The sequence below is a fragment of the Solanum tuberosum genome, unplaced genomic scaffold, assembly GCF_000226075.1.
Source record: "Solanum tuberosum cultivar DM 1-3 516 R44 unplaced genomic scaffold, SolTub_3.0 scf00144, whole genome shotgun sequence".
NCBI lineage: Eukaryota > Viridiplantae > Streptophyta > Magnoliopsida > Solanales > Solanaceae > Solanum > Solanum tuberosum.
The window spans coordinates 750,562-775,441 of NW_006239074.1; the positions used below are offsets into that span (position 1 = coordinate 750,562).

Below are 24,880 nucleotides of genomic sequence, written 5' to 3' on the forward strand. Positions count from 1 at the left end.
ATAAATCTCGAAAATGAGTAATTGATTAATAAAAAATATGAAAAATATAACCTAAAAATTCAGCATAAAGTCATTTTCATATTTTTTTATTAATCTATTACACATTTTCGTGATTTATCGAAAAAAATAAAAATTTTAAAAAATTGTTGAAATTGTTGAATTTAAGGTTACTATATTTATTTGTGAATTTTTGGCGTTAATATTTTATATTTTTTTCATATTTTTCCTATTTTTATTAGTCAATTACTCATTTTCGGGATTTATCGAATTTTTTTTGTTGAAAATGGGTCGGGTAGTTTATTTAAAAGGGGGGTATATCTAGACCTTTTCGAATAGTTTAGGGACATATTTGACCCTTTTCCCTTTAATATAAATGTCACGTGGTAATGTAAAAATGACGTGGCAATTCCATTTGGCATTTAACGCCCATAAGGGCATATCTAGACGAAAAGTTGAACGGCGAGGACACGAGTGAGCCAAACTTTAAACGGGATATATCTAGACCTTTTCGAATAGTTTAGGGACATATTTGACCCTTTTCTCTTATTGGAATTTGTCGCTTAGTAATAATTAGTAAGGGGATTTATTAGCAAATAATGCCATTAAATTTGAGAATACACTTGTGCCAAAAACAAAATAATATACTTTCTTCCTTTCATTTGATTTGACATTTTTTCCTTTTTCTTTTCAAAAAAAGAATATTATTTTATTGTAATTAGTAATAATTTAATTTTAATTTTTTTAATTTATTCTTAATTAAATGAATTACAACCACACAAATATTTAAAAAATATTCTAGACAACAAATTGTAAAAGTTTTTTATTTTTTTTCTTAAACACCATGTCAAATCAAAAAAAATATCACATAAAATAAGATGGAGGGATTAATAATTTGCGCTAAACACCCGTAACTCTAGCAACACAGTTGGAAAGATGTCTTCCGTATTGCAAAGACACTTTAGTCCCCGATATTTATGAAAATCGTACAAATTAATACGTTGTTTTAAGTTAATTTATTTGATATTTTTTCCTTTTTAGTTTATAAAAAAATATCTTTTTATATTTAATAATAATTTAATTATCAATACCGTAAATTTAATATCTCTATACAAGTCTTTAAGAAGAGAGATCACATAAGAAGAAAATTTATTCTAAAATCTGCAATCTCTTGAAATAACAAGCATTTGTAGTGCACTTTACTAGCTTATAAGTCGGCGAAATAAGAGGAATTACTTTTCGGAAAGATGTTTTTATACCCCACCTAGTAGGTGCCATATTCATTTTAGGGTCGGATAGTTTCAATTTGTCATATAAAATGTTTTTAAATTTTTTTTCATATACTCCTTCTGTTAAACAATATTTGTCCATATTGACTTTGCACACTTTTTAAAAAACGATTAATAGAAATATAATTTTATTATATTACCCTTTGAATTATTAACAGGTCAAAATGTAAGATTAATTGCATGGACTTTTTAACCATTAGTTATGGGAATCCAATAACACGATCAAAATTCAATTTTGATGTCAAATTCAAGAACGAAAAAGTACTAAAATTGCTTTTCAACCATTTTGTTCATAAAATTGCTTTTACAGTATCAAGTAATTGACCGGGCTTTGAACGAGAAGGACCATTTTCTTGCTTAAAGTGGAAGCTAAAGCTATTTAAAAAGAATTAAAATGGGCAAGTGAACTTTGCTTTCTTACACTTCTTAAATAAAAGTTTGTTAAGGTGGTCAACTTTTTGTATGTGTTTATAAACTGACGCTTTGCCTTATATTGCTTTTAGAATTGGAACAATATGAAGATCGAAGATTACTTTCAATTAGCGGTGACAAATGAAAAAATTCAGTTAAATTTGGAAGAATTACTATTGTGTCAACATAAAATGAATAATAATCTAATCTGTCCATATAAAATGATACAAAGCACATGAAAGATGGTGGAAACCTCTCTTCTTTTTCTTCTCCTCTTTGATTTTATACCCAAATTCTCAGTATGCCTCATATTGAACAACGGATAGATACAATATTGTATCAATCATATTCTGAAAAAGTATACACCACATGATAAATGTATAATAAAGACAAAATACACTTGATTATATTGATACAAATCTATAATCAATTGCAGATACACTCAAATACATCAATACAAACTGAATACACATGGAACAAATACACTTGATATAATTATATTCATTTATACACTTGATACAAAGTGAACACACAAGGGACAAATATACTTGATACAATTATATTTGTCTTTCAATATTTATACAACTCGATACAATTGTATTCATTGATACAAATCAATTGTTTTCGCGATACAACTTGAAACAATGCATACAACACGTATTCATCCTCTCTCTTGCCTCTATCCTTCCTCTCCCAATCTTGTTTGCTTCTCTTCTCCTTCTAACATGTAGCTATGAATCATAATTAAGCAAACTATAACTATTGACCTCTAATCAAGTCTAATCTATAGTCATTTTTGAAAGTTATTCTAAGTTAAATGGGCCGTCCAACGAAATTTTCTCGAACGGAAATAATAGTTGGGTCAAATCCAGTCTACCGTGGCCCAAAATGGGCCCAAATTTAGAGAAACAAGGCAGAAAGCTGACAGAAGGGGAAATTGCGGGTACTTTCTGGCGGCTATCCAGAAAGGGACGATTTCAACTTGCCTTGTTGAAAACGAAAACGAAAACGCCATATATTCTCATAAAACTTGAAGAAGAAAAAAAGAAAAACTTCTTTCCTGAAGAAGAGACTGATAGAGGAAGAAGAAAGTTCTAGATAGAAAATGGTTCTATGGGAGATCACATTAGGAACGGCGTATTTTTTGGGTCTGAAGCGAACTTACAAGCTGTTCTTGAGGATTCAGCGTAAGCTTATTAGTCCAAAGTATCCCAGGCTTCGCGATTTCGCTCAAAGGTATTTTGTTATTTGAATTGGATCTGATTTTGATCTCTAATGATACTTTTTTTTTGTGAATATTAGGTTTAGTTTTTCTTAGCTTATATAATGTATCAATCCGTTGACTGGAAATAGAGACAAGCATTTTGATTCAATATGATATTGATTCGATAATGTATACACTCAATTTCAGGGCAAGTCTGAGAGAGAGGAAAGTGAAAAATTAGTATCTGGAGAAACAGCTTCATAATTAATCATACAATAAGCAATAGCACTTGACTGTTTGCGGCGGTTGCCATTGTCATTGTCCTCATGCTTTTAGGTAAATGAGGAGAATGGAGAGTAAGAGGCTCAAGAGAGGTTACTGTGGGACATTAATATACATGGTCTCTGTATTTTATCTAATGACTGAATAACTAGGCTAATAGAAAGGAGAAAGGAGAGATAGGAGGAGGGTAGAAAGACAACGGGAGAGAGGATAAGAACGAGAAAAAAGGCAAGGGTAAAAGACAAAGTTGAATTTGAGGCAATATCTTTGCTATCAGGAATGGGAGAACCACAAGAGAAAGAGAGTGTGGGACAGTGGGAGACATTGGAAGAGTAATAATAGGGTAAAACTAATTGGGAGGTATTAGGATAAAACTGATTGAGAGAGTAATGTGTCAGCAAATGAAACGACAAAAGCGATCATCTAATGTTACTACTCTCGGCTTTCTATGGTGTGACAGTGCGACACTAAATAATAGACGGGAGGTGAAAAGAAGTTTAGGACGATATTTGGAAAAAAGAGAGAAGCTTAGGATGAATTATCAGCGTATTTGGCAGACATCCAATTTCAGGGACCAGTTTGAATGCATATGCAGTTTCATGTTCTAGTATTCGGCATAGTTCCTATAGGACTCGGTGATAAATTTTCCACTTCTTCCTAATGCAAATGGAAAAGTTTTCCTTGGAGGAGTCCGTCAAGAGGAGAACTTCCCATAGGTGTCTAAGCTGGAAATGTGATCTTGGTGATTTTCTTATAGTTATATCTTCATCAACTTTTTATTGTTATTTTAGCTCAGCGTAATGGTTCTTGATTATAGTACTATATGCTTCTTTCTCCTAAATGACCTTTTTTGACATGATACCCTTCCCATGTATCTTTCTGTTTTTAGTCATTCTCAGTGACAATGGTTGCTGTTCTCTCAAATAAAACGGCAAACGTTTGCTATTCCGGCTTCGACAATTTGATGTTGCTCTTATTTGTTTGAATATTGTTGATATGGATTTTCAGATCCATTGTTCTGTTCCTAACTATTGAACAGAGATCTCTTAGATTGGATATTACTTCTTTTTGTGTTTAAAATGAATTCTCTTCTAGTAAGTGGTAATGGTGGATTTAATGTCCCATTTCTCAGTTTTATCTCTCGGACTCCCCGACATTTGACAATCTTGTTGGAATAAGATTGTTACAGGTACATCTCTTTTCTTTTGTTCCTTGAATTTTGTGAACGTTAAATTTTCTATAAGCAATGGGACTGGAATATATGCTCGTCTTATATCTCAAGAACAGTTGCTTGTTAAATACTTTTAGAGCTGATGATGCATGTAGGTGGTGAGTTGAGCACTTTTCAGTTTAACATGCAAAACTGGGCCTATATTTCCTGGATTTGTGTAGGCACGTTAGGTCATACATTACATCATTTATGTGTTTTGAGGTGTTGGATTTGCCAAAGCCTTTATGTTCAAGATGCAAGGATATGGATAGAGATGCTGATTGCATGTCTGAGAACACCAATAAGCATGAAATTTAAAGTAAATATATAAATGATAAAGAGTGGATTCTTTTACTGTTTAAGGAAAATGAGGATAATAAAATTAGAAGAGAAGACTTTCAATAATTCTCTTCATCAAAATCTATGAGTTAGTTGACTGTCCTGAGTTGGTAGTAGATGTCAAAATATCTCAACTGATATGACCAAACTAACCACATCTTCACCACATTGTTAATGTTATGCCATGTTGAAATAGTATAATGTTCAAACAATGATTCTGAGTAATATATAAGCGTAATTTCTCTTGTTCACGCCTGAACAACTATTGATATGAGGAGGAAGAAGAGGCTGGATATAGCATTGAAGCCGGCAGGATGAGCTGAGAGTGAATATTCTTTATGACAACAATCAATAATATAGGTCCCGGAAGTAAATATTATGTGTGTTGATACAAGGAAGTATATCCATGACATGAATTCTGGCAAATTTGATTAGGTATTTGATGTGAAGCGGGTACACATTCAAGTTTATCATGAATATGAATCTGTGCTGAGCTTTATATGATCCATGGTATATTTAGTACGTAATTCCTCAATTTTCTTGTTACGGTAGTGAGATCAGATTGTGGAAGTGTTTACTGTCTAATGTTTACTGGTCCTCTTTCGACACACAGTAGTTTCACATTCTCTCAACCTTTTTTACCTGTTGATTGGAAAATATTCAAGGTATTAGCCTAAGGATGATTATTCCCTGTTGTTGGATGCTGCTAGTTCATGATCTTTTCTGTTCAATATTGATTGCCTTGTTCCTTCATCCTTGTATTATTGTTTTTCAAATATTTCTTTCTTTTCCAGGCGAACACGAGCTGCATTTGATATGGCACTGACCGTTCATCACAAGGTACAGGAAAGAGATATTGAAGCTGGTCGGAACCTTGGTAATTGGATCCTTCGATGGCTTGACAAAATGAAACCATCTGCTAATATTAGAGGCTCAGATAACAATGCAATTACCAGTGCAACTAAGCAGCTTAGGAACTCATCTCACTCCCCCAAGCCCGAAGCTTTCCAGAAATATGGTGCTGGCAAGGACAAGGAATCCAGCAGCAGGCATCTATTTACCTCAGCTAGAAACACATGGCAGAAAGCGTACCCAACCATTTCCATGATGATGAAACCAAGAAGCCCAGCTGGAACAAATATCCAATACAGGCAGTTCAACACTGTTTTGCCTACTAGTTTCAAACCCATGAATCACACGAAACATGGTTTTGAGGGAGTGATCCGACCGGACATATTGCAGTGGATTCAACGAAGCTAATCCATTAACTACTTTGTCGCTGCTTTTTGGCTTTTTCACTAGTGGACCTGACGTCTGGAGAAGATGCATATCCGGCACAAATAAAGGCTAACTAGATCAGTGCCGTCATGGAAAAGAATGGTTTCAAATTTTTGCTCTTTGTTTTCTTTTGGCTGAACCTAGTACTTTTCAGTCAATATTGTACATTCGTTTCAGATTCTGCCCTGTGTGTGCCTCAACCAACCTTGATTGTTGTGTTGTTTCTACTCTGTTGTAGCCTCTAATGCAATAACAAATAGTATCTAAGTTATTTTTTTGTCACTTATACAAGATATATACATGCAAAACGTGTGTTCATAAATTAGTTTATAATAAAAAGAGATATGAAAGAGGGAGGCAAGAGGGAGTTTCTCGGATGGCAAGCACTCTTCCTTCTCAAATGTCCATTTGATTAATCTTTTGAGCTAAATTGAATTAAGTTAACTCAATATTTTGAAATTTAAATTCAGATATTCAAAAAATATATAAAAAATACTATTAAGTTACAATTATTTTCATATTTATATGGTGGAAAATGCATCTTAAAATATTAGTTAAAGTTTAAGTAGATTGATTCTTGAAAAGTGAAACATGATAAGTATTTTGGGATAGAGGAAAAACCTTCTTAAAGTTTGAGCTTTAATTTTTTTTATAATTATAAAAACAAGTTGCATTTTCTTTAAGAGTATATATAAGTGAATAATTACGTGTATGTTCTTTAAATTTAACTTAGTAGCTTGAATAATATGAGTATCTATTTTATGATGTGGTACTTGTAAATTTTTAGGAGAAAATACTTTAAAAATTAAAATCAATATCTAGATCTATTTAGGATCCAACCTATCCTAAATCTAACCCGCTTGAAATGAATTGATTATTTAAGACATCAGTTCCCTCATGACACTAGAGGTTACTTCAACCTAGACAAAATGAGAATGACAAGTTTCAGAAGAAGAAAACTGAAGAGGTCTAGTTTTGGTTAGGCTGTTTTCTTTTCTCGCAGGGGAGAGTCTCCCTTATTTATGCTTTTCTACTGTCTTTGTATTGAGAGGAGTCCTCTCTTCTAAGTGCACAATAATTAGGTTTCATTTTCTAGTATTGAGAATAAATTGATAGGCCTTAGTAGGCTAGTCGACTTATGAACCATCATAGCATCGAAGGTTAGGCTTATGTCCCCTTTTATTTTATTTATGTTAAAGTCTGGGGTTGCTCAGTCCCTGACCCCAAGGATTGTTAAAATTAAAAAAAAAACTAGAAGGATATGATTATTCTTCACTTTCTATCATATCAACGTTTACCACCGGTGCACTTAAAATGTTGCTGTGATTATTCATTAGAATCTTTTGTAGAAACTTTTTGAAATTTTCATATTTACTTGTAATTTTTTTGACAATTAAAGGAAAAATAATTTTTTTTTTTTTATTAACCCCAATTTATTAACATTGAGTTATATTAATTAATAGGGGTATAATGGTAAATTTATTATATCAATCATTATTTTAAGTGTATCAAGTCAAAATTTGACAAGTAAATAGGGATGGAGACAATATTATCTGAATTTGTGAGACAATGCACACATATTAAGAAAAACATTCAAAAAACATATTTAAACCATAATTTTCAGCATTGTTTTTTGTAAAGTCATAAATATAACTCTGTAAGTAGTGCAATTTATCTCCTAGAAAATATCAAACTTCATTAAAGAAAAGGACAAATATGAAAAAAGTTTCAAACATTTCAATTCAATTATTAAACTTTAAACAATTCAATTATTTTGAAGAACCATAAAAACCTAAAAAAATCACAGAGGGAGTAACATTTAACTAGAAGAATATGAGTATGATTATTCTTCACTTTATATCCTATCCACGGTACACTTAAATATGGAATTTATCCTTTCCATGTCAAATATGGAATTTGTCCGAAAGTTACCAAAGGTAACACGCTTAACCCTTCAATTTTTCCATATCAACTATATTGGATAGTTTTTTCTTATAAAAAAGCAACTACCCTTTTAATATTTTTCACAATCATTCCATAACAAATTAGTGAGAACAAAGTGAAAATATTATTATGAATCAGTGGAAGAAGCTTTACGTTCTTGGTGCTGGCTGTTTCGGCAAAGTTTATTATGCAGTGAAGATGGATCCTTTTTCGTCATGTGCTCATGATGTTGTTGCTATTAAATGTGCTGATGTTAGTCGTTCGAGTTCACTCCAACAAGAAGCACAAGTCTTGACAACTCTCAAAGGTTCACCCCACGTGGTTCAATTCTTTGGATCAGACGTAAGCCTCGACAATAATATTTTAACTTACAATTTGTATCTTGAATATGCATCTGATGGATCGCTGCACGATTTGATCGTCAATTCGAAAAGAGGAATATTAAGTATGGCTGAAAAGCAAGTAAGTTACTTTGCATATCAACTCTTAAAGGGTATTCAAGACGTTCATAATACAGGGTGGGTTCATTGTGATATTAAACCTACTAATGTTTTGATTTTCAAATATGCTCAACATATTGGGTTGCACTTGAAGTTGAGTGACTTTGGAATGTCATCGAAAATTGCTCAAGGAATGACATATACGACTGGAACTGTGATGAACAATCGAGGGGATCTAGCTTACGCGCCCCCAGAATCTTTGACCAGTGGTTTTCCTGGCAAAGCCTATGATATATGGTCACTAGGTTGCACTGTGGCAGAGATGATGACTGGGTGTCAAGTTTGGATTTATCACAACAATAATGATTTGCAATGGAATATTATGTATGGAGACCCAATAATTCCGACTTCTGTTTCTGGGAATGCCAGAGATTTTTTGTACAAGTGTTTTATAAAGGACCCTCTAAGAAGATGGACGACGGAACAACTACTCCAACATCCATTTATTCATCAAGCTTATTATATGCTTGGATGACTAAATAATTACTTCTGTTTAATTAAACAGTTGCTTGTTCCTATCTAGATTTAATAATTACTTTCTGTTTAATTAAACTTAGTTATGCTGGGAAGAAAACGTCTAATGAAACCCTTGTCATATATAATTAATCATGAATTGACAGCTACTCTTAAGTCTTAATGTAAGAACTGCAAATTATCACCCAAACAATATTATTTAGTCTAAAGAAAGTAGCACGATTGATCATAAAGGAAAATGAATGATCAAAAAGCCTTTCTCTTGGCAAGAAATGTTCTATTGGATGCTAAACTATGATAATGTTGCATCATCATACATTAAGATGTAAGTAAGCACACGACAATTATAACTACGTCTCAAGGCAATTATAGTTAGGATTAGTTATATGAATCCTGTATAAATATGCTGAACCAAGAGAGCTTAGAGAAAACACAAGAGTAACAACTATTTTTTGACTATCGACTGTCTGTTAACTCAGCAGTTCATTCATAAATTCAACTATTTTGTGCCAAATAACTAAAACTACTGATACATACACGGTGTTCTCACTGATTCGTGTTAAAGCAAAGAATTTTTTGACAGAATTGAAAATGAGGTTGTTAAGGAAAAGAGTAGAATCAAATGTTAAGTGGGGAGTGGGGTTGTGCTGTGATGCCCGGGGTGTGCATAAATACCAGAAAACCGAATCGAACCAAACTAATTTGGTTATTCGGATCGGCGTCGATGTTATTTTTTTAAAAGTTCGGTTCTTCGGTTCAGTGTTCGATGTAAGGGTTTCAGAAATCGAATTTTTATTTTAAAAAATTAAAAAATAATAATTATATGGACATTCTCTTAACTAAATATAAAAAGTCAACTAACAATTAAATCTGATTCTTTTATTCCACACTTGTGATTTAATATGAGCAATTTATGAATTGGTTGTCAAATATTAATATATAATATATGTATATTATATTTATATCCTATAAATACTTGTCTTTTATTTTTACTTTTAAATAATCACGTATAAATATTTCACAAAATTTGAAATTTTGATGGATTATTTACATATATGTAGGTAGTGTTTTCCATTACAGCGGGAAATTATCCTTTCCCGTGTCAAATATGGATTTCGTCTTTTGAAAATGGGAAGTTACCAAAAAAGAACAATAAGAAATCCTTCCCCACATCGATTTAGGATTCATCATTTTAGTAAAGTATCCAAAAAAACACAATTTACCAAAAAACAAAAAGTAGAAAATAATACAAAAGTTACCACAAAACAAACAAACACGGTAAACTTATGATTGATGATATCTACTATAAAAATAGCAGTTGCTTCCCCTGTGTTATTATTCACAAATTATTATACTACAAATTAGTATTAGGAATAATAGTTATTATGGAACAATGGAAGAAGCTTCACGTTCTTGGTGTTGGATCTTTCGGAAAAGTATATTATGCTGTCAACATCCATCCTTCTTCTTTCTTATCTACTTATGCTGTTGATGCTGTTAAATGTGATGATATTGACTTTCTGGATCAGTTTAACCATATATACTATTTTCAATATCAATTTAACGGCGTGCTGGTACCTATAAATTTTCAGGGAAAAATATTTTAAAATTTTAAATCAATACTAGATCTATTTAGGATCCAATGTATACTAAATCCAACCCATTTAAAATGAATTAACTATATAAGACATGATTTAATAACATTTAACTAAAAAGAATACGATTATTATACAATTTCTATCATTCTAAATATTAATATTAGAGAGAACCTTAAGGTGGATCCACATTCAACATGGTGCACTTAGCTCAATAATGTTCCGCTGATTATTCATTAGAATATTTTTTAGAAACTTTTTTAGAATCATTTTTAAAAACTTTTTTAGAATATTTTTTAAGACCTTTTTGAAACTATATACAAATAAGTGTATACCGTCTTGCCCCTCGGAATTTTGATTTAGGAATTTACCCTTTCCTGTCAAATATGGATTTAGTGTTTTGTAAATGCAAAAGTTACCAAACAATAATATCTTTCTCCTTTCCATATCGAATTGAAAAAAAAAATTCTATAAAAAGCAACTATCCTTTTATTATTTTTCACAATCATTTAATAACAAATTTGTGAGAAGAAAGTGATTGTATTATTATGGATCAGAAGCTTTACTTGTGCTGGCTCTTACGACGAAGTCTATTATGCAGTGAAGATGTATATCCTTTTTCGTTATGTGTTTCTGTTGCTGCGATTAAATGTGCTGATATTCGTCGTTCAAATTCAGTCCACAAATCTTGACAACTCTCAAAGGTTCTCCTTACGTGTTCAATTCTTTGGAGCAGTCGTTAGCATCGACAGTGGAAATATTCCAACTTACAATATGTTTCTTGAATATGCATCTGGTGGATCACTCTATGATTTGATCAGGGAACGGCTCAACACAATCCGAGGCCTAAAGCGAAATCTCAATTAAAGGCCTAAAATTGAAATAAACTTCACATGCATTTATTTAAAAAATATTTTTTCTTACATTTTTAAATGCAAAGTATTACTTAATATTTTTTTTATAAATGATTTATTCGATTTCCTTTTCAATTATTAGTTTTCGATAAATTTTTATCAATTCAACGTTGAAAAACATCATTTTACTCAGGCAATCATTATATGAATTGTTAACATAATTCTATAAGTAATAAGTTGACAAATTTCAAACAAATATAAGAGTTAGAACCATAAATTTGATTCAAGAAGTTGATAATTTGGTATATCCCACATTTTCTATGCTTATTGTAATGCTTGAAAATCTAAGAAGAAATGGAAAAAGAATTTACAATTCACTTTATTCAACATTTTTCGACTATTGATTCATATTTTTGACAGAGTATTACTCTAACTTATCAAAAATTTAAAGAAGAGAGTGTAAAAAGAGTTAAAAAGAATAAAATAATGTGAGTATTAGTGGAGAGTATAAGAAAATAAAATAATATATTCTTGATTTCTTTTATTTGAACGGGGTTAAAAATAATAAAATAATAATTTAAAATATATATATATGGAGTACTTTTTATCATAAATAATAAATATTTTTTCTTAAAAAAATTAACACATAATTTATTCTTGGTAAAAAATTGAGGCCTCCTAAAATTGGGCATTGGGCCTAAGGCCAATGGCTTACCATTCTAAGCATAGAGCCGGCCTCATTTGATCAACAATTACAAGAGAGGAAAGAGAAAGATGCCATATCAACTCTTAAAGGGTATTCAACATGTGCATAAGAAAGGGTGGATTCATTTGTGATATTAAACCTGTTAATGTTTTGGTCTTCGATAATGCTGAACCTGGTGGGATGCACAAGTTGAAGTTGGCTGACTTTGGATTGTCGTTGAGAGTTCCCAAAGGAGTGGCATATATTACTGGAAGTACGTTGAGCAATCAAGGGAGTTTAATTCACGCGCCTCCAGAATTTGACCTGTGATTTTCATGGCAGAGCTTATGATATATGGTCGTTGGCTGCACCGTGGCAGAGATGATGACTGGGAGTCAAGTTTGGATTTATCGCAACACTAGAGATTTACAATCACAAGATTATGAATGAATACCCTATGATTCAGGGTAATGTTTCTGATATCGTCAATGATTTTTTACGCAAGTGTTTGATATAAGAAGATGGACGCCGGAACAGCTACTCCAGCATCCATTTATTCAGCAAGCTTTATTATGTATTTGGATGCCTGAAACTCACGGTATAACAACAAGGGTTAATCCTTTTGGATGCACACTTCCAGTAATTAAGCACTTATTGACTGCTGCTTATGTATTATTATTTTACAAAACAATTGTGTCATACTACTTGGATATTGCGTATCTTTCTAATAATAGTGAAACAGTTGCTTGTTCCTATCTAGATTTAATTATTTTCTGTTTAATTAAACTTAGTTATGCTGGGAAGAAAACGTTGTTATGTCTAATGAAACCCTTGTATGAAAAAACTACTCTTCATGTAAACTGCAAATTATCACCCAAACTATATTATTTACTCTAAAGAAAGTACAACGATAGATCATAAAGGAAAATGAATGACAAAAAAAGTCTCTCTTGGCAAGAAACGTTCTATCGGATGCTAAACTAGGATAATGCTGCATCATCACAGATAGAAGTAATACATTAAGATGTAAGCACACGACAACACCAACTCTGCATCTTAAATCCTCTTCTTCTTCTTCATTTGGCGCCAACGCTCATTTCCAACTATTTTGCTAAGAATAGGGGCCTGCTACAAGTAGATAATTGAAATTCTTTGATCAGAACATAAGTCGATCTATTCTCCTGTTTGCTCGCTACAACATTTAATGAAACATTAATATTAACAAGGAGAGTATACATTTCCTGGCTCGTGATTAGGTTAAAATCAAAGAATGCTTATACCTATGCCACCATCCAGACCGTTGCAATACATATTCCTTTTCTGCTGCCAGAAAATGTCCTTTCCATTATATCTATGTCTTAGTCCCATTTTAGTTATGTTGGTCTTAGGAAGAAGAGTATGAATTTTCTAACTTGTGGTTATGCTAAACACGAAGAAGGTTAACCCCATGCTCACAACAAAGAGAGCTTAGAGAAAATGCAAGAGTAACAAAATTGCTTAGTGAAGTAAACTCCCGTCGAAAACCATTACAAATTGGCTGCCAACCGTCTGTTAACTCAGCAGTTCATCATAAATTCAACTATTACTGTGTGAAATAAGTCAATAACTAAAACTACTGATAGATAGTCTTGACCCCTTGTTTTCTGGAACAGTGATTTCACTGATTCGTGTTAAAGGAAAGAATTTTTTTAAAAAAGATTTCTCTCTTTCTATTCACAAATTCAAAGGTTAAGGTAAAAGAAATAACATCCAGGATCCAACTTGATCACCTTTTCATGTTCATTCAAAGTCCAAATTCATCCGGTAAAATTTATGTGTTACTCGATCATAGAAGACAGAATCCAGTAAAACTTAATATAGGGCCAAATTAATTGGAGAAAAAGTCAGGTAGAAGAGAGTATATCAGTTTAAATTCCATTAACTATACAGCAAGCATCCTTTGAAATAATATTCACATTTAACTATAACCTTGACATTCGCAGAGAAACTCAGAAAGTAAACTAACTAAAAAACATACAACAAAAAGTACATTAACATACAAAACATATATATCTAAACTAGATGAACAGAAATTGACAAGATATACCGAAAGGAGATTCACATATCAAGCCCAAGAGTTATCAAAAGCAGCCGAAGAAATCGCCTGAGTGAATTCCTGATAGCTGATCCTGCCATCTCCATCAGTATCAGCTTCTCTGATCATCCCAGTAAGTTCTTCAGCAGTCAAAGCATGTCCAAGCTTCGCCATAGAATGAGCCAATTCTGCAGCCGTTATATAACCATTTCCGTCCCTATCAAACATCTTAAATAGCTGTTTCAATTGTTCCTCCGTGTAAGGGGACTTCGCTGGAAGAAGTTCCGGTGCAACGAGTGATACAAACTCCGAGAATTCAACAAGGCCATTGTCATTTTTATCCGCCTTTTGAATCAAAGTTTCGAGCTGATCAGGACTTGGTTTTAAACCAAGGGACCTCAATAGCGCGCCAAGCTCGAGTTGGGTCAGACTCCCATCATCATTTCTGTCGAATGAACGGAAAATTTCTCGCAGTTCAGCCAACTGCTCATCATCTAACTTAACAGGTGCTTTATTGCTCATATTTCTCTGTGAAGCAATAAATCAAACAGTTGATCTGCAGATTGAATTATTCTTGAAAAACAATATCAATGGATACCCTTTTCCAACCAACTGGGTTCTCTCGTTTTTCTGCTATTCGTGCTGTCCTCTTTCTCTTGTTATTCTACTGACCTTTTGACTACTCTCTGCTCAATTTTGTGTCACTTTCGAATAGCTATTTTTCTTGGACTTGGTAATGGCTACACCAAATTTGTCGAATTACAAGGAAAAGCTATACAGATTTGTAGGATTGATATTGAAAGAAAATATGACAACTTCCTCCCAAATGAATTGGAGATGATTATTGTCATTTGTTCATAGAAGAGACTTTTTATATTGTTTCTTTAAACAGAGTTGGTTTCCTTCAACGTAAGAAAGTTATCTAACCAATGGGACCAGGGGATGGGGTCTCCTCTTCCCATAACCACGTCTCGATTTTGTGCTTTGAGTATGAAAAAAATTCTATAATGAAGAAGAATGTTACAACTATTTTTAAAAAATATTTTTTATAATAAAGGCTATAGGTTATTAGTTGTGATATTTATCAAGAGTCAACCCTAAAAAAAAAAAAATTACTCGTTGTTTTAAAATTTGTAACTCAAAACTTTAGACTCAAATAATATTGCTACTCAATAGTAGTTGTAGACAATTGCATGAAAATATTTTTGTCAATGAGACTTTGTTAAGGTACTAAGGTGATTAATGCTAGTAATATACTATTGAGGATTTAGACTTAATAAATTGCTTGCATTAAATTGATAATTATATTCTATTAAAAGAAGCAAACACATTAACATATGAGACGAACACACTTGACAAATTTTCAGATTGTATAGTTTCTTTTGTACAAGCAGAAAGAAAAGAAAAAAAAAGGTTTCTTTATATAGTTTATACAATAGTCAATATTCCTCTTTTATTTAAGTAAACAAAAAATATTTTTTTTGGAGAAATAAAATTATGATGATGATTGATGAAACATGAAATGAATGGACTTGAGAAGGGAAAAAAAAAGGGTTTGGTAGGGGGAGGGGGGCAAAAAGTTGCGGCACCAAACGCGGGAGTTTCGTGAGGAAAAAGCACGTCGTTGTTATGACTTTGTCAACCCTCTCTTTTTTTTCTTTTCTTTTTTAAGAGAGGAGAAATATCGAAAATTTGATACAAATTATTAATTTCGTTTCAAATTATTGATAATCTTAAAAATATCATTTGACTAATTAAATTTAGATAAATTATCGATATACCACATGACATATCAAGTGTCTCAAACTCTTGTAGGATCATGATCCTCTTAATAAAAAGATAAGAGAATTGTTGAAAATACTTCTTAACTTAGCGAGAATTTAGGGGTGTATATCACTTATGTTGCAAGATTGAGAGCGCAGTTAAGTTCGATTAGTCAAGTTAAAGGGCGTATTTAATAATTTCAATAATTCAGGAATGAAACTAATAAGGGAAAATTACGCATATAAGCAAACATATACTAGTTAATCAGTTAAGATAGTTATAGTTTGTCATAATTACAATTCACGACCTACTTTTAGCTATAGTTACGCGGTTCAGCTTTTTAGTTTTGTATAAGTCACACGTTTGTATAATTTGGAATTTGTATAACTTTTGTATAATGTAATTTTGTATAACTATTTATACTTCAGATGTTTATAATTGTATAAATTTGCTATTTCGAGTTTATACAAAAGTAACTGAATTATACAAATGTACCCACGAATTATACAAATCTGCGAATTATACAAACGGAGCAGCTTAAGCTGTAGCTACAACCTGTAAATATGCAAAACTATAACTATGAAGCATAATTAAATTTATTATAGTGGTTATTTGCAAAAGTTCTCCAACTAATAATTCGCATAAAACTACTCTCTTTTACATTTTTCCATATATATACTCCTTTTTCCATCCTTCTTACTTGATATCATTTGAACATGGAATATAAAATCATAATTTAAAATTAAAATATAAAATTAAATTAAGTTGAAATTTTATTTGGATATACAATTTAGATTTTTAAGTTATATTTTACTCCTCATAAATATGAATATTCTTTGAGTTGTGAAAACTCTTACAATTTTTTTAATTATACAATCTTACCGAATGAGTAAATTAAATCACAATCAATAAATGAGATAACAAAATATGCTAAGAGATCGCATATCTACATATTCTTAAGGTGTGTCACTTATATGAAATTAAAGAAATAATTAAAATGAAAGTTTACCTATTTTTACCCATATTTATGTCTTAGAATAAATTCTTTTCCTCACTGAATATTCACTCTATTTATTTGTCATAACTAATAATAAAGTATTTGCAGTCTTAAAAAATAATTACGAGTAATAAAAATAATAAGTTTATCTTAAACTTTTAATATAGTCCATCCATTTACTTTTACTTGTAACTTGAACTTCACACGTTTCTTGATAAAATAAATATAAGTATTTTACTGTAATACTCGCATTAATTGATGTATAATCTTAAATCTTGAAAAATGATTTCAAAAAATAAGTAATTAATATTGAAAAATGAATATTTTTCTCGACATGATAAAATTTACAAGTAAAAATAAATAAGATATTTTTTTAAAATATTAAACCAGCAAAAGCAAACTATGGAAGTAACTAGTAGGAGTATATATTTTTGATAAGGACCGTAAATATTTTAAGACATAAAATATTAATTTCTTCTCTTTTTGTTTTTTCAGCCTAGATTTCTTATTGTAATTACTAGTACTACTTTTTTGTGATTGGCATGGCAGATTCCCCATGTCGTGTGGGCCTGTTTTGGCTTTTCAATATTTTATTTATGACAACAAACAAAAAATAGATTGTGATAGTGCCGACTGGCTAACTCAGAATTTCCCATATTCAAGATTTTTTTTTAAAAGTTACACAAATTCAACATGTATATATTTTACACATACAAAAATATTAATTTTAATCTTAAATATACTATATAATTTTTTAGAGTGTGAGGTTTAGATGAACCCTTACGGCCTTAGCGCCCATGGTTGATGATGATGTGTTTTTCTATCAAATAATTTGAAGAAACAACGCTCAACGTTTTTCACAAATGATCGAAAAGTTATGATGAAAGATTATCCGCAAGGTCAATGACAAGTTTAATTATGAAAGGAGAAGTCAATATATAATTAAAGATAAGATATTTATCAATATATAATTCGGTCAATTAATTTATAAAATATATATATAAGCAATCGATGTATATATAATCTTCTGGTATCAAGGTCTGCTAAAATCCGTCTCAAGTAAATTGTCACTTTTTTATAATTGAAAAGGATTTTATTATATAAGTTATCTTTTACCCTTAATGAATTATTTATAGACACACAAATAGTCAAAAAAATGTGTTCAAATCTTAAAAATCTTTTTTTAAAAAAAAAAAAAACTTTATGCTGAGTCAAAATTTAAATAATATAACATAAATTGAGACGGAGCAAATAGGTAATTTAGAAGAATCCAGCGACATTTTCGTGGGGACTGCAATAAAATTTGTGTTTTTTGGCTTGTATTGGCCGGTTGGCTTTTCCTATTTGAATTGAATTTTCAAAGAGCGAGCCTGCTGGTAGGACATTTGGTAGTTTGTGAGTAAGCATTCAATAATTCTGAATTTAGTATATTGAGTTGTTGACAATAATTTTACTTTGAATAAATGTTAAATGATCAGAAAATTTGGTCAGAATTTAGCCAGAAATTTTAAAAAACTAGAATATCTTTTTTATTTTAAAATAAACTGATCTTTTTTCCATTTTTTAGTTAAAATGTATTAAAATTAAAAGGATAAAAATGTTTTAAAAGGTAAAATAACATAGGTAAAATACCATTTTGGCCAAAAGAATTTTTCCTTTTACTTTATGATTCTTGGTAGCTTTTGATTGGAACTTTACCCTTTTTGTTTTCATTTAGGTTCATTGGGATATGAGTCAATTCGGATTTGCATTATAGCAACACTCACAACATAATTTTTTCCATTTTCAGAACGCTCGAACTCCATACTGATTATTGATAGAGAGATCTGAACCATTCCAACACATTTCACGAAAAGAATTATGTTAATACTAAGGGACCTTTTGGAAGGTTGGTATTAGCTGGGTGGTGTGGGGTGAGATTGACTAAATTATGTGAAATGAAGCTACTAACTAATGCTATGGCATATAATTGTGATGTGCGACTTACTAATTAATTCATTTTTTCTTAATTATTCTAAAAACAAATTAAGGTCTCCATAATGCAGCTGCCAAAAGAGCTGTTCGATTAAAAAAAAAACAGATCACTAATCCACTAATTATAAAAGCTGTCAATTATCGATAACCCTTAGAAATGTTCTTAAATACTTTTTATTATATCAACACGGAGGCAGTTTTCCTGTATTATCATTTAGATCTTGGAAAATATAACCTGACAAAAGAATCACTTATTTCTCCAAAAAAATAAACTGTGCCTAATTAATCTACTATTGAATGAACAAATCATTAAGTTTAGGAATAATTTCAAAATAGCCTCCATGTTTGGGTTCATCACATTAACCTCTTTTGAAGTTATCCATATTATAATTATTTTCCTAATTTTTATTACTTTTTGTAACAATTGTTTTTAACCTCACACTCGTGAGATTACAGTGGATATGTTATTCTAATTGTTTTTAACTTATTTATTACGAATAAAACAATTATAATCTGATAGCAAAACAAGAAAAAATCCAAAGGGAGCATGGTTGAACATTTTAGTGAATTTGTCAAATTTCAAATCCACAAGTATAAACAAGACTTAAAAGGATTTTGTAGTTGACTGGAGATGCTCATGTTTTCTTTGAACAACCCATTCTTAGAAAGCTTTTGGTGAAAAATAAAAGTCTTCAATTTTGACTTGGTTGCTAAAGCACTACTGTTGACTTGGAGAAAGTCTAGAACCATTTCAATTATTACTATCATAAATAAATTTTGGGACAAAGAAAAGTTCAACTTTCATCAAGAAGACTTCCAAGGCTAACTCTGCATTAATGAACCACTCCATCTACCTAAAAGAAAAAGTGTGGTGTGCCACACACATCTTAGACTCAGTTTACCAGCACAGTACTTAACGTCGTAAAAGATATTTATACAATCAAGTCACTTCGATCACAAATAAATCTCTATAATAAAATTATTTGGTTGCCTAGTACTGGTAAGTGGAAGTTGAGATGGTAATATGAAAGGGAACCAATATTGCAGTCTTCTCTAAAACAAGTGAGAAGGATATCTTCATGGGTAGTTATGGTGTATATGGGTTGCTGCCAAATTAGAATTAGCTAAGTCTAGATTAAACGTAATTGTTAGGTTTTTTTCTTTCCAGATAAGCTGAAATTACTGATGATTGACCCCCAAATGATTAAATACTCATAACAAGAAATCGTCATCTTACTACATAGGAAAATGCAAAGCTATTTCACATTTTATTTGAGCAGAGACACTTCGACTAGTACTAATCTCACAGCTTGATCCTGAGATAATTCAGTGGAAGTACTCAAGTCCTAAAAGAGTGTCCCAATTTACAGCTAAGGAGTGTTAAATTCTACATCCCACAATAAATTGACGTAGCAGTAGATACCACCGCAGTTCCTAAGGCATCTGTAAATCACAATATAGGATGATGGGTACCTCTACTAATATAGAAGAGAACTCCCTTCCTTAACAAGCACAAAAAGCCCACCATCGCCTCTGGAGATCCGCATATCCTTATCAAGGTAGGTTGTGAGAAGCCAAGATTTTGTCCTTTCACCTGGAATTGGGATCTTGAGAGGAGGCTGACCAGAAATAGTTCGTGCTATACCTGCCACAGCGTTTTCTAGAGGACCTAGAGATTGCTGTACTGGAGAGAGACTTATCTTTTGCCCAAACAAATCCACAGTTTCCGGCAGATCTATGTTTGATTTTATTTCTGGAGGCTTAAAATTCCCTTCCTTAAATTCAACCTACAAAAGTAAGCAGTTGTCAGCCAAATGCAGAAGGAAAATGTAAGAATCTCCCAACATACTCTACAGAAGTTAACCAAGAAAACTATAATCCCCATCTACAATTTCCCAATATCTTGCATAATTAGTTTCTGAATTCCAAACTAACATTTGGCTGAACCACTAACTCATTTTTTTCTCTTTGTTCAGAATATTGCTGCAAGTACCTTTCTAAAGAAATTAGAATGGAGTCAACAAGGGTACCTGTATTCTAGAGGGGCTTCGAACTTCAAAAGTGGCAGTAGCACTAAAGGACAAGGTGGCTACAGGGCTTGATAATGTAGTCGCATTCTCTATAGTCAAGCTGTTTGTATTTACGTCTTGGCTAATCTTTTCTACCTTCAACAGAGGAATGTTGCCCACAGCAAGAAGAGGTAACAACTCAGAAAATGCAGTGAACCTGACAGATTGAGGAAGAAAAATAAGATTATTTGCTGCAAATACATCACTTATCATTTACTTCAAATCAGTTTCTGCATGAAATTTCACAACAAAATGTTGCATTGTTCAGGAGGAAAAGCCCAAAATTGTCCCTTAAGTTTGGGCTAAGTTACAAAATTATCCCTTTAATCATATACATCGACATTGATTAGGCCTGATGGCTTATTGAGACTACTGTGTCTAAGTAAAGGAGATGACATATTTTAGGTAGTTGACTTATGTATGTAATAGAAGCTTGAGAACACTCGCAAAAGCTTTCTTCAAAATTTTGAATCGGAAGAGTCTAACAGGAATACTTAATCATGTATTCAGGTGCCCAATTGAAACACACCATACTTCGAGCGTCCAAATGAAATTTACTGGCAAGGTATAAGGTGGTGTTGATGTGTTCAACCAAAAATCTTTAGAAAGAAACTTATGAAGAAATAAACTTTTAATAATACATAGCACACAACAAAGTATCATCAACGTTTATGCCTCAATGCCATTTTCCTACTCTATATTATAGACGAATAAACCCTTAACAGGACATCAACTATAAATATAGCTTTAAAAGGCATATCTTCAGCATTTAGGTTTTCTTCTGTGATATGTGAACCAAGATAGTAAATGTCATCGATCTTAAGTTCATATCTAATCCTATAAAATTGTACTTCAAAACTATTAAAAACAGTCTATCACCACTTCCAAGCATTTAAAATTCCAGTACTTAGTAAAACTCGACTTTCCCAGTAAAACCAGGGAAATAATAATAACAACAACAATCATTACATAAGAGTTACGATAACAATGAAAACAAACAACTATACGTTAAGATAATCCCCCTTTTCACAGGAAGATAGTTAAAACCCTTCCCTATAGTTCAATGAAGTTGATTAAAATGAGAAGAAATTTGGGAACTATAGATGGCAAAGTTCAATATTTTTCTTTGGCAGGATGGAGATTATGCAGGGGCAGACTGCTGGTTCCTTTCAGAACCTGCTTCGAAAAGAAAGCTCCAAAAAATGCAGGCATGTCAATCTATTAAGTAACAACATGATAAATCAAAGGTGATATTATGCAACCAATGCTCTAATTGGTTAGGTTTCATGCTTTATGCGGGGTTAATAACTCAGTACAACATGTTGTAAGTTTGAACCTAACTTGTTTGTTATGGTATAAGACCAGAAATGGATATGAGTAGAAAATGAAACATATTCAACTTTACAAGGGAGTGAATGCTAGCCAAAGAACATCTTAATGACAGATAAAGTGATAACATGATCATTAGTTGTTGAAGTGAACTCTCAAACAGGAGCAAAGCTAAGTGAAACTTTCCTCCCAAGATAGAAGCAGCAACCAGGAGGCTTTAAATCCCAATGGGAAAACCATAGAATGAATATGAATCATGAACTCAAGCTCCAGTTACTACTACAATTTTTCGATGAATACTTGTTGCGCTCTTGAATAGATTCTAGTTTGACTAGCCAAAAGGGTAAGAAGAAAAGTAAAATATATTTCACATTAGAGTTTGCAGACATTGTTTAGATTAATGGTAGTTTGCAATGTGCAGAAAGTGCAATACTTAGTTGAAAAGACATCACATCAAGATTAAAATAATATAAGAAGCATTGGTTCATCCTATTCCCAGATTACCAGGCTAATTAGTTATGGAATTCTCAGAAATCCAAAGCATGTTATTACAGGACGAACCAAAGAATATATGGTCTTTAACCATGGTTGGTAACAACTGGAGGATACAGACGAATGCAAGCATATTGACAAGTAACCGGCTAACGGCTCACCTCATAAGGTGCTTATTTAGAGGCCAATCTCGAGCTCCCTCTTAAAACTGTTATGATGCACCAATCTTGCATAGTGAACTCCCACTATAAAGTTCTAGCTACTGCTTTGGGTGCAATGCCTACATTGTACGGTTAACATCTATCATGCACCTAGAATTGGGGGAGAGCAACTTGCTCTGTGGTGTCAATGCTCAAGATAAGCATACCACTACCCATTCCATCAATGCCTTATCCCATAGAGAATGAAATCAAAGTCAATTTGACTATCTGAAACTATCAATTACCCTTAAATATAAGCCCCATGAGATCAATATCAGTTTATTAGAAAATGTTATTTGGGTTGTCCTGTAAACCACCCATTTTTCGATGAACCAAAGCCAGCATGCTTACGGAAAGTATCAAAACTCAGCTAATTTCATATTAAAACAACAAAAAACGTAATAAATGGAGGAATTAAAGTAAAAGAAGTAACTGAATAATCAAGTAATGAAGCAAAAACTCACACTAAAAGCCAGTTCCCATCAAGCAACTCAGGAGACTCAGTTGGTGCTGGAGTAGGATTGGCTGCCTCCAACTGAGAAACGAACTCCAATGCCTCGGCCCGAATCTCCGATGAAGCCCGAAATCCGAAATCCGTCCCATAAACTGTATCCACCAAGCACCTTTTCAGCTCTAGAAGCTTCTCGTCCTCTCCAACACTCCCGTCAACTCCGGGACTTCCATTACCCCACTCATCCTCATACTTCGGAGGATCCGAATCCGCTAACTTCGTAACCGGTCCGGGTTCCGGCTCCGACTTCTCTCCCCATTCATCCACGAACTCCACTGTTTTATCGTCAGCTTTATCATTGTCCGGTGTAATAAAGGTCGGTTTTTCCGGGTCATTGGATGAGGAAATGGAGGATTGAACTGAGAAATTGGGAAATTTTCGAAGCCTAGAAGTCGGAACTGAAGAAGGAAGAGAAGTGTGAGGTTTAAGGGTGACTTTTGGGTTTTTAATGGTGAAAATTAGAGGATTGTAGAGAGTGGACATATTTAATTGCTTTTGGAAATGGACGTCCTGCGGCGGTGAAACCGTGGAAATGGCGGCGGAAGCGGTGGTTGTCGACTGTGATTTGAGACCGGCGGTTATATAGATGGTGGAGATGGATTTGGCACGTTTTACTTTGTTTTGAATTAAATTCTCCTTCACAAAATTTGTGTAATTTTTGTTGTCAGGAGGGACACATGTCATGCTGATTTTATTTTTATTTTTTGATATTTGAGTTTTGGATTGTTGCTAGAAATTGGTATTTTGACATATGGTTTTGGAAAGTGAGCATTAAATTGTACTCCATCCGTCCAATAATACTTGTACACTATATAAAAATAGATGTCCAACAATATTTGTTTATTTTATGGATAATTTTATAGGGTGTGTTTGGTATTAAGGAAAATGTTTTTTTTTAACCCAACCAAACATGAGAAAATTGGAAAACATTTTCCAAAACATTTAACCCAACCAAACATGAGAAAATTGGAAAACATTTTCCAAAACATTTAACCCAACCAAACATGAGAAAATTGGAAAACATTTTCCGGAAAATGTTTTCCAATTTTCTCATGTTTGGTTGGGTTAAATGTTTCGGAAAATGTTTTTCAAATCAACTAATTGTCCTCAAATTTAAGGAAAATGACTTTCCTTCAAATTTTAAGGAAAACATTTTCCAAAACTCTCTTCCAACTTCAAATTACAATTACTTTTTTGTTGAAAAAATCAATTTATTTTGTCCCTACCCTCAAACCAACCCCCCCAACCATCCCCCAAAAAAAATAAAAAATTGAAGCTTATTTTTAGATTCAATTTTTTTACCCCACCTTCACCACTACCCCACCCCCTAACCCCATTCCCTCCCAAAAAAATATTAAAAATTATTTTTAAAAATTATTTTTAATTTCAATTTTTAAATTTTTTACCA

At 32.3% G+C, this 24,880-nt stretch overlaps 4 protein-coding genes across 5 annotated transcripts; 2 read left to right on the plus strand and 2 right to left on the minus strand.

The window, feature by feature from the left end:
* Nucleotides 1-2,631: 2,631 nt before the first annotated feature.
* On the plus strand, nt 2,632-6,290 carry LOC102581770 (uncharacterized). The gene is made up of 2 exons (XM_006352833.2): nt 2,632-2,933; nt 5,527-6,290. The coding sequence occupies exons 1-2, from the start codon at nt 2,803-2,805 to the stop codon at nt 5,990-5,992; spliced, it is 597 nt and encodes a 198-aa protein (XP_006352895.1). The 5' UTR covers nt 2,632-2,802; the 3' UTR covers nt 5,993-6,290.
* Nucleotides 6,291-8,083: 1,793 nt separating this feature from the next.
* On the plus strand, nt 8,084-8,929 carry LOC102602072 (mitogen-activated protein kinase kinase kinase 3-like). Its single transcript, XM_006352889.1, has one exon. The coding sequence runs from the start codon at nt 8,084-8,086 to the stop codon at nt 8,927-8,929; it is 846 nt and encodes a 281-aa protein (XP_006352951.1).
* A 3,983-nt stretch (nt 8,930-12,912) lies between these two features.
* Nucleotides 12,913-15,022, minus strand: LOC102582093 (probable calcium-binding protein CML18). 2 transcript variants are annotated; one of them, XM_015311112.1, is made up of 2 exons: nt 14,149-15,022; nt 12,913-13,190 (listed from the first exon to the last, which is right to left on the minus strand). In XM_015311112.1, the coding sequence occupies exon 1, from the start codon at nt 14,656-14,658 to the stop codon at nt 14,167-14,169; it is 492 nt and encodes a 163-aa protein (XP_015166598.1). In that variant the 5' UTR covers nt 14,659-15,022; the 3' UTR covers nt 12,913-13,190; nt 14,149-14,166. The 2 variants fall into 2 exon arrangements, with proteins under 2 accessions (XP_015166598.1, XP_006352896.1); XM_006352834.2 differs by having other exon boundaries at nt 12,913-13,187; nt 14,149-15,021.
* Nucleotides 15,023-20,060: 5,038 nt separating this feature from the next.
* LOC102582412 (plastoglobulin-1, chloroplastic) lies at nt 20,061-24,178 on the minus strand. The gene is made up of 3 exons (XM_006352835.2): nt 23,426-24,178; nt 20,902-21,097; nt 20,061-20,658 (listed from the first exon to the last, which is right to left on the minus strand). Exons 1-3 carry the CDS (start codon nt 24,154-24,156, stop codon nt 20,350-20,352), a joined length of 1,236 nt encoding a protein of 411 aa, XP_006352897.1. The 5' UTR covers nt 24,157-24,178; the 3' UTR covers nt 20,061-20,349.
* Between the last annotated feature and the right edge of the window lie 702 nt (nt 24,179-24,880).

Excerpts from the sequence above, each read along its gene's own strand:
- LOC102581770 (XM_006352833.2), top strand. The coding sequence starts at position 2,803 with ATGGTTCTATGGGAGATCACATTAGGAACGGCGTATTTTTTGGGTCTG. Across the intron at positions 2,934-5,526 it reads CTTCGCGATTTCGCTCAAAG|GCGAACACGAGCTGCATTTG; the intron begins GTATTTTGTTAT and ends TTTCTTTTCCAG.
- LOC102602072 (XM_006352889.1), top strand. The coding sequence starts at position 8,084 with ATGAATCAGTGGAAGAAGCTTTACGTTCTTGGTGCTGGCTGTTTCGGC.
- LOC102582093 (XM_015311112.1), bottom strand. The coding sequence starts at position 14,658 with ATGAGCAATAAAGCACCTGTTAAGTTAGATGATGAGCAGTTGGCTGAA.
- LOC102582412 (XM_006352835.2), bottom strand. The coding sequence starts at position 24,156 with ATGACATGTGTCCCTCCTGACAACAAAAATTACACAAATTTTGTGAAG. Across the intron at positions 21,098-23,425 it reads GATGGGAACTGGCTTTTAGT|GTTCACTGCATTTTCTGAGT; the intron begins GTGAGTTTTTGC and ends TCAATCTGTCAG. Across the intron at positions 20,659-20,901 it reads GAAGCCCCTCTAGAATACAG|GTTGAATTTAAGGAAGGGAA; the intron begins GTACCCTTGTTG and ends TTACTTTTGTAG.